Here is a 9061-nt window from a genome sequence, read left to right on the forward strand (position 1 = left end):
AGCAGCACGGGAAGTCCCTACTTGTGGGTGAAGCTTGTGCATAGCCCCAGTGACTAACAGGCTGCCCTGGGTGTGCTGGGAGACACTGATGTTCCCTTCCCCACCCCTGGGAGACAGCTAGTGCTCACGCCTTCTGGTTGGCCCAAAAGGAGGGGCAGGAGACTGAGCTCTGTGCTGCAGGTCTTGGCCTGGGGTTCACACTTCTGGCTGGCTACAAAGCCAATGTAGAGCTTGCTGGGTGCCAGCTGTGGATTCCTGGAATCAGAAGTGAAGCGACTTCAGTGGAGATGGTTTTGGCTCCCAGGAAAGGCAGAGGGAGAGTGTGTGGGGGAGCCTGGGAGGTGAACACAAGGAGCCCACATTGCCAGTCTGTGTGTGGTAGTACCTAGAGGCCTGGAACAAAGATCAGGGCCCCCTTGCACTAGGCACTGGCCATGCACCTAGTAAGAGACAGACCCTGCCCCACAGAGCACATCTAAGCACCACGGACCAGGAAGGATTTTTATCCCCTTCTTGCACGTGGGGGAAGCGAGACACTGAGGTAGTGACTTGCCCAAGGTCGCAAGTCAATCAGGGCAGAGGTGGGACCCAGAACTCCTGACTTAGTCAAGTGCCTTAACCATTTGACCACCCTCCTCCTTAACTGTTTTTTCATTCCTATTCCCAGCGCTGCACTTCCTTTTCCTCAAGCCAGGGAGGGAAAGGATGGGATGGGGCCTTGCTTTGCTCCACGCAGAGAGCTGCATTAGTGCATCCCTTTGGGATGCAAGGCCTGATTAAGGACACTCTGAGACAGTCCAGGGTTGGACCTTCCTTCCCAGCTATCTGCTGTCCCACACAGTCATCGTTGGCTTCTGGAAGACGTGGAGTGGAGCAGACCCGTCATGGGAGCCAAGTCTAGTTCCCTCCTTAATATGATCGGGGAAGGTGTAGAGGCCTGGCAGGAAGGGTAGGTAGTCGGCTGCAGAAAGGAGGCAAGAAACTATTCTAGCCACCTTGGCGCACTCCTCTCCTGACCATGGATCCCCAACAAAATTTCTACTGCTGCCCTCGTCTGCTTCCAGAATCTGCTGCTGGTCCTGCAGGGAGAGGAGTGCACAACAGAGATGGCAGCAATATCTCTTCTCCTCCTGCCCTGGTGAATCCTGCCTCTGTCTGATCTGCAGCCCCTGCTCCAAGCTCATGGCTCAAGGGGCAGTTATTCTACTTGCATGCAGTGCAGGACAGGCAACCTGGTGTAAGCGCTGGCAATTTTGGTACTGATCTCCTAACTAGCTCCGGGTCAGATGGGCTGGGAGGGAATCCCCATGACTGGAATCTGACAGATCCATAGCTATGCAGTGTTCGTGTTGCCATGTCAGTCCCAGGATCATAGACAAGGTTGGGGAGGTAATGTCTTTTATTGGACCATCTTCTGTTGAGGAGACACAAACTTCTGAGCCACAAAGAGCTCTTTGGGTGTGGGAAAGGTAAGGAGAGTGTTGCAACTAAATATAAGAGTGAACAGGTTGTTTAGCATAAGCAATTAGTGTACATTATCTATTCGATCTTGTATGTAGCTGTTACGCTCAGAGTACCTTCCCCAGACCTGAAGAAGAACTCTGTGTAGCTCAAAAGCTTGTCTCCCTCACTAGCAGAAGTTGGTCCAATAAACAGTATTACATTCCTCCACCGTGTCTTAGCGTTGCCAGTGTAGACTAGTCCTAAAGTGCTGCCGTGGCAGCGCTTTAACGTTGCTTGGGTAGTCGCAGCAGAGCGCTGGGAGAGAGGTCTCACTGTGCTCTTTTTAAAACCACCTCCACAAGGGGCATAGCTCCCAGCGCTGAAACTTGCTGTGCTCAAGGGAGTGTTTTTTCACACCCCTGAGCAAGAAAGTTGCAGCGCTGTAAAGTGCCAGTGTAGACAAGCCCTAAGAGCCAGAGCTAGGCCGTAATGGGCTCCCATAACTACCATTATCTAAAGCCATGAATAATGTAGTAGTTTGTGGGGAGAGGCTATTCCCACAGCCTGGCCACCGCCTCTGGGAGCTCTTGGGCTCTGGCTGTGCAGGGCAGATTCTGCAGCAGTGACAACAATTAAAAGATTGGCCCAGTGCTCTGGCTTTGTGGCTGTCATAAACATACAGCTATGGGTAGCATAAAGTCCCTCCTTTACTTGTAAAGGGTTAAGAAGCTCAGATAACCTGGTTAGCACCTGACCAAAAAGACTAAGAAGGGAAGAAGATACTTTTAAATCTGTGGGGGAAGGTTTCTGTTTTGTGCTCCTTGTCGCTCCAAGACAAAGAGAGAGACCAAGCAAGTAATCCAGCTCCTACTGAATGATGCATCTAAAATTACAGAAATAGTAAGTAATAGCAAGCAAATGCGTTAGAGTATCTTTTGTTTTAGCTTGTGAATTTTCCCTATGCTAAGAGGAATGTTTGTTCCTGTTTTTTGTAACTTTAAAGTTTTGCCGAGAGAGGAATCCTCTGTTTTAAATCTTACTGTCCTGTAAAATTACCTTCCATCCTGATTTTACAGAGATGCTCCTTTTATTTTTTTTCTTTATTATGAAGTTCTGTTTTTAAGAATCTGATTGGGTTTTTAGTGTCCCTAAAAACTCAAGGGTCTGGTCTGTGCTTATCTTGTTTACTCTCAAGCCTCCCCAGGAAGGGGGGTGAAGGGGCTTGGGTGGGATATTTTGGAGAAACAGGAACTCCAAGTGGTCCTTTTCCTAAATCTTTGTCTAACTCACTTGGTGGTGGCAGCAATACCATTCCAAGGACAAGGAAGAATTTGTGCCTTGGGGGAGTCTTTAACCTAAGCTGGTAGAGATAAGCTTAGGGGGTCTTATGGATGTGGGGACCCGCATCTGTACCCTAGAGTTCAGAGTAGGGAGGGAATCCTGACAGTGGCCGATAGCAGTGCCGTGTGGGTGGCTTCACTGTGCTCCAGGCTAAATACCAAGGCGGGAATGAAGCTGGCGTTGGTCTTCTGGGGGAGGAAGATGTGAGCCAGCAAACAGTTGGATGCTGCATCGTTAACCTTCCAGAAGGGTGGTGTAACCAACACTGAAATCCCATCCAAACAAACTAGTTGGCAGCCTCTCCCCACAAACTCCCTGTGCAACTCAGTCTTGTCAACTCCTGTGACCCTTATTGTGAGTCTGCTGACCTTTGGTGGGATGTTTATCTTGAAGCACCAGCTTCCGGAGTCATGAGATTCTCACCTGATCACAATTTTTACTAATGAAACTTTGTAGCGTCCATCGTTGTGGAGAAAAGCATGAAAACGTGCTCAGAGCATAGCCTAAAGCTCAAACAAGAGGGCAAATGAAAAGAAGCCAGAGTGTGGTTTTTCTGTTTTTGTTTTTTTTTAAACGTCCCATGGTGGGGTGGCTGAGGTTGGGGGGGTTGGCACTGTTGGACTCTGGTATGAAATCTTCAGAGGTACAGGAGCAATGAAAATACTTCAGCACTCGGTCAGTTACATGCTCTGGTCTCCTCTTTAACACTGCGCTCTCTTCTCACAGACCAAGAAGTATGCTGATGTGATCATCCCCAGGGGGGCAGATAATGAAGGTGAGCGGTGATGCTCCTCCTTAATGGACAGGAGGCTTCATGTGGGAAAACTGACTGATGGGGCTATGGCTGCTGTTAGGCATGTGGACGTGAGTGGCTCCTGTGGGGCTGTGGTTAGATGGAAGCCAGTGTGGCTCCTAGCGAGGTGATGAGTCCCATATCTGGCTTTCAAGGTCAGATACAGTCTGCAGACTTGGTTGAAGGAGGTGCTCTCCCATGGGAAACTCCTAGATGCTCCCTGTCACTGCATGAGTGGGCTGGCAGGCTGCAGCTTAACGTGTGAACCGGAGTACAAGAGGCAATAACTCCAGAGTAGCATGGGACCCCCTCTGTATCCTGCAGCATGAACCCCTTCTGGAGGAAGACCTGTTAAGGCGAAGGGGGCTTTTAGGATGTCTAAAGTACATATGCTCGGATAGTCCCATTAGAGAGGAAGAGCCCCTCAGCGCTGTGATCAGTGTCACTCCACTGACGGATGGCTCCTCTCTGGCTGTGGGAGAGAATGAGGCGCTGCCTGCACACGGGAAGCTATCACTCAGTGACTTGGCTGGCGTCATTGTTCCCTGCAGTGCTGACAGCCTAGCACTCCCGGGCATGTGCCCCACTGCATTGCAAAGGGAACTGGGAGTGGCCCCATTTCTGTAGCTCGGGTCTATTTACTCTGTACAGTCTAACCCCATCTGTTTCCCACACACCCAGTGGCCATAAACCTGATCGTGCAGCACATCCAGGACATTCTGAATGGAGGACACAGTAAACGCCAGATCAACAGCTGCCTGAACGGCTACACCACTCCATGCCAGAGGCAGCCTTCTGAGTCAAGTAGCCGGCCACATTGACCCCAGGCCTTGGGGTGAGGTTGGGGGTGGATGGTGGTTGGGCTCTGCTGCAGCTGATTTGTCCGTACTGTGTCCAGTCACCCCTTTCCTCCCCCTCCCCCAGCCTCCCGATATTTAAGAAACCAGATGGAGACACATGCCTTTAATTTTGTATCTTGGAAATGAGAGAGGAGCATCTGGATACCCATAATCCCAGATGCCGCTGGGGATGCCTACCGCTGGCTTCGCTCAGTAACCACTCCGGCACGGAACTGGCTATCAATACAGAATCGCTCTATTTTTGTGTAAAAAGAACAATGTAAAACTACTTGCTATAACGTATTTGCCAGGCTTGATATTGCTGAGGGCAGCTAGGACAGGGGAGCGTGGGGGGGAAGGGAAGCACATGGGTGCTGCTGATGTGGGGAACTGGTAAGTGTGGGAGGGGGAAACTGTACCAAAGGCTTCAAACTAGGTGACCAAGCGGCCTCGGAACCAGAAGCAGCCACCCCATGGCTGGGGGGTGGGTGGCAGGCTCAGTGTGGAGCATACTGTGATGCTTTTACTGCTGGCCTGTGGGGCTTGTCACACAGCTGCTGTACCTGTTCTGCAGGAGGATGCTGGGTTTGGTTGGCAGGGAGGGGTGGAGTAGGGGAGAACAATGGCTGAAACCTTTGCTGCCCTTTCCTACTCTGCTTTCCCTCCCCTATCCCTGCTAGCTGCCTGCCTTGCCAAGGCTCCCCAGTGCTCCTGCCTGAGTCACTCAGCACTGCCCCTCCCGCAGCTGACTTCCTGCTGGCTGTGGTTTTGGGGCTGGAGTGATTCATTCCACAAAGAACTGGCTGGGGGGTGGGGAGGGGGTGGATTTTGAAGGGATGGAATTCTGGGCTTGGCTATTAACAGCCACTGGCCCATCAGATTCTTCCCACACATCTGGGTGGCAGGAGCACCTCACCCCTGTCTGGCTACAAGTGATTGGGGGCTCTCCCCAGCTGCCTGGAGTTTGGTAGGAGGGGAGGCCTGGGGCGATGGGTGGAGCAATATGATAGATATCAGTGTGCTCTAGCACCACCCCTTGGCCAGCTGCTGAAATAGCAAGAGCGCCAGGCGAGAAACGTGCTTGCTGTCTGAAGGGGCCTTGCTCTTCCATGAGTGGGATTTGAGCTGAAGCTCTGCTTACAGCATCTCTGAAGCTGCTCCCCAGCTGGTCTGCGGGGAGAAGAAAGCGCAGTTGGGTTAGAAGCTACAGAGCAGCCCCTCCCAGGATCAGGGCACTGCAGCATTGGCACGGGGGGGTGTAATGCTATGCCAGGGCATTGCAGCGTTGGCATGGGGGGGGCATGGCCTGTAAAGAGCCTAGTGCTGCTGGCACTCGGGCCACCCAAGAGCAAGCCCGCCTGAGACTGGAACCACTGCCCCTAGAGAAGCCCGGCCCCATGCCCAAGTTCTACTTGAAGCTACCAGGGCAAACCACTGAGTGCCTTGGCTGGGATTTGGGCCAGAGGATCAGACTGTTTCCATGCTCTCCCTACTACCCGCTTTCTTTGCCAGCTGGTGGGATCTTCTCCCCACTGGTGCTGGGCAAAGCAACCTCCTTTTTTTTTTTTTTTTTTTTTTTCTTCAGGATCCTTGAATTAGCATTGGGCTTGCTGTCGCTCAGAGCCCCCTGGGCATGTGCCCCTACTAGAGAAGCAAAGGGCTGAGCAGTCACTGCTATTGGGAGTATGGTAGAGAGCAGGTCTAGAGGGGCCATCCTGACTGGGCTGGGGTGTTAGACCCCCAAATTACTTCAGAATTAGCTTGGTTAAGGGTCTGAGCTGGATTGGACCTGGAGTGAGTTCTCTCCTCCTCTAGAAGGTGCTAAACCCACATGTGCCTGTGTTCAGGCCCCAGCCTGCCAGTATTGCCTTGGGAGACAGTATCCTGAAGCACTTGCTCTTTTCACAGAGCTCTGCAGAGACCAAAGCCATTACAGTTCATTCCGAGGGGCATGTGGCCCTGCTGGCTGTGAGTGACTGTGCCATAATGTGGTACAGACTATGGGACTTCATAAATTTAGTGCCACTGTCCAGTGCTGCAGCTATCACTGCAGTGATAAGGACGCCCCAAGATCCCCCCGGGGGGGGAGGGATGGTTCTTCATGGGGAAGGAGCAGCACTGGAAAAGGTCTCTTAAGAACTGAGGAATCCCCCAGTGCTAACCTTGTCATGTCCCACTGAGCTCTGTGATGTGGCCTCTGCCCTCAAGCCTGCTGGTGCTTTGCTCTCCTTTTCCCTAAGCAGCTCCCTGTGTGGGACCGGATGGCTTCCCAGGGGGCTCACTGTCTGCTTTATGAGCTGTGCTCAGTACCAGGCTCCTGTGCTTTGGGGTGAGCCTTCAAAGCTAAGGCTTATTCTTGCCCCTCTGTGGCCATCTGGAGTTCTGCGAGGCTGCTGCATGGTCCTGTTCTTGGGCTAACTAATAAGGAATAACCTAGAAGCCTGGCTTCTTAGAGAAAAGAGTTGCTTATTCACCTTCTGCTGGCTCTTCCCTCCCCTCCAGCTGAACAGGGATGAGAGAAGTAGCAGTGTGTGATGGTCTCTCTGAGACCCCCAAGGGGACAAAGAAGGGAATAGATGCCCCAAGTCAGCACTGCCAGGGGCAAAACCATTCCCTCTCCCTCTCCTATGGTGGGATGCAGAAGCCCTTCTCCCCTCCACCCTGTCCAGAAACCCCCCAACCAACTCCTAGGGCATGGCAGTCTCCCTACTCCTGAGACCCAGTGATGCCTGGGTTGCCCCAGGAGGACCAGAGGCCAGCCCTTAGGTGACAAGTGGCTGGAGCCCTACAGAGGGGGAGAGGTTTCCAGGGGCTGGAGGCTCCGCTTGAGTGGGGTGGCTTTCAAGACTGATGTACTGTTCTGCCCTTCCCTGTAAATAAAGATGAAATAACTGGATACTGGTGCTTCTTGTCTCCTCTGTTAAGGTGATTGCCAGCTGGGTGGTCCAGGCTTGGGCCTGCACTGCCTCTCCCTGTTTTCTGCTCTGTAGGGGAGAGCCTGCCCCTATGTCCCTGGAGCTAAACCCCATCTGCAGGTGCTGTTCTGCCCAAACTCTCATGCTGAAAAATCATGGTTGTGGATTGACCGCTGGCTGATGCACTAGAGCAGGGTGTCATCCACCCAGCCTGGAGGGTGGATTTAATTAGCAGCTGTGAGGGATCCTGCAGAATCAAAGCTTTTGGGCTTGTCTACACTGGCAATTTATAGCGCTGCAACTTTCTCACTCAGTGTGAAAAAACACACCCCTTAGTGCAGCAAGTTTCAGCGTTGTAAAGTGCCAGTGTAGACAGTGTCCCAGCGCTGGAGCTACACCCCTCGTGGAGGTGGGTTTTTTTAAGAGTGCTGCGCCATGACCACACAAGACATATTAAAGCACTGCTATGGCAGCACTTTAGCGTTGCCAATGTAGATTAGCCCTTTGTTTGTTTTGTTTTACAGCCAGGGAGAACCTTCCACGTGCAGCTCTGTCCTAGTCCAGCAGCTCAGCAAATTGGAGAATGGTCTGCAGCCATAGCCTAATAATGGCACTTTAAAGAGCAGATTTCCCAGATGGTTTAGGGGTCCAATTGTGTACCTGACTTGCGTGCACCACTGCAGCTTGTGCAATCGCAGTAGCCCTAAAAGTATGGTCCCTAACTCAAAGTCCTATGGCCTGTGTTATGCAGGAGTTCGGACTAGATGACCCCAGTAACGTGCTGGCCTGGGAATCTATGTAATACTGCTCACTGCATGATGCTTATTAACTAAAAATTAAGTCCCTGTGTATTGTAAGGCTGTTTTGTCCTGGCTCCTTGGGCTATGTGGGTTGGCTCTTTGTATACGTGGCCTGTATTTTAATACACTTTAACCTCACCATGTGGAAGAGGTCAAACTCCCTTACCCTGGCCTTCCTCTCCAGGCAGGGATTTCCCTAGGACCCTACACACACACACACCCCGAATTCCCTCCCACCCCACTCCCCCAGTTACATGCAGTGTTGCCAATTTAGTTGTTGGTTGGAAATTTGAACTGAAATTGAAACATTAATACCCCCTTTAAAAAGCATGTACAGTATATGAGAATACTTGTACCTGAGAAAGCATAATGGGTTTGAAAAGTATGAACAAAGACTAGCTTCTTCAGACAGCTGTTATTTATGACAATGTCGGTACATTTGTTTCAGCTATATTGGCCCACTAATTTCAAATTATTATTTATAAGCAAGGTCTGAATGAGCTCTCCCCAGTCAGCTAGCGATGAGCCAGGGGAGGGTGGAAAGGCTTCAGGACCAGACTGCATTTACATGAACACACCTACTCTACCTGGGTGTCCAGCAGACAGAGCTGTGCTGCCCAAGTGATCAATTTGGGCTGGTGGTGGGTTACAAGTTACTTAAGTATTAAATATCAGGGGGTAGCCGTGATAGTCTGTATCCACAAAAACAAGGAGTCCGGTGGCACCTTAAAGGCTAACGGATTTATTTGGGCATAAGCTTTCATGGGTAAAAAAACACTTCTTCAGATGCATCTGAAGAAGTGGGTTTTTCCCCACCAGACTCCTTGTTGTTTTTTAAGTATTAAATGTGGGGGTCATGAAATGTTGTTATCCATATTGTAGGAGGAAAGGGAAGCAGAACTGTACTTAGCGTGACTGAATGAGGGGGTC

The 9061-nt window shown here is 51.3% G+C and overlaps 1 protein-coding gene across 5 annotated transcripts in view; it reads left to right on the forward strand.

The window, feature by feature from the left end:
- UCK2 (uridine-cytidine kinase 2) overlaps nucleotides 1–7312 on the forward strand; it is a 45207-nt gene extending 37895 nt beyond the window's left edge. For 4 of the 5 annotated variants that reach the window (XM_043491076.1, XM_038412247.2, XM_043491075.1 and 1 more), the window contains 2 exons: nucleotides 3511–3559; nucleotides 4259–7312. In XM_043491076.1, coding sequence (XP_043347011.1) covers nucleotides 3511–3559; nucleotides 4259–4398 — 189 coding nt within the window. In that variant the 3' untranslated portion in view covers nucleotides 4399–7312. Of the gene's footprint in view, nucleotides 1–1064; nucleotides 1257–3510; nucleotides 3560–4258 lie in introns of those variants that run through there. The other variant, XR_006273855.1, reaches the window with a different exon arrangement.
- The last annotated feature ends 1749 nt before the right edge of the window (nucleotides 7313–9061 follow it).

This window comes from Dermochelys coriacea, chromosome 8 (genome assembly GCF_009764565.3).
Source record: "Dermochelys coriacea isolate rDerCor1 chromosome 8, rDerCor1.pri.v4, whole genome shotgun sequence".
NCBI lineage: Eukaryota > Metazoa > Chordata > Testudines > Dermochelyidae > Dermochelys > Dermochelys coriacea.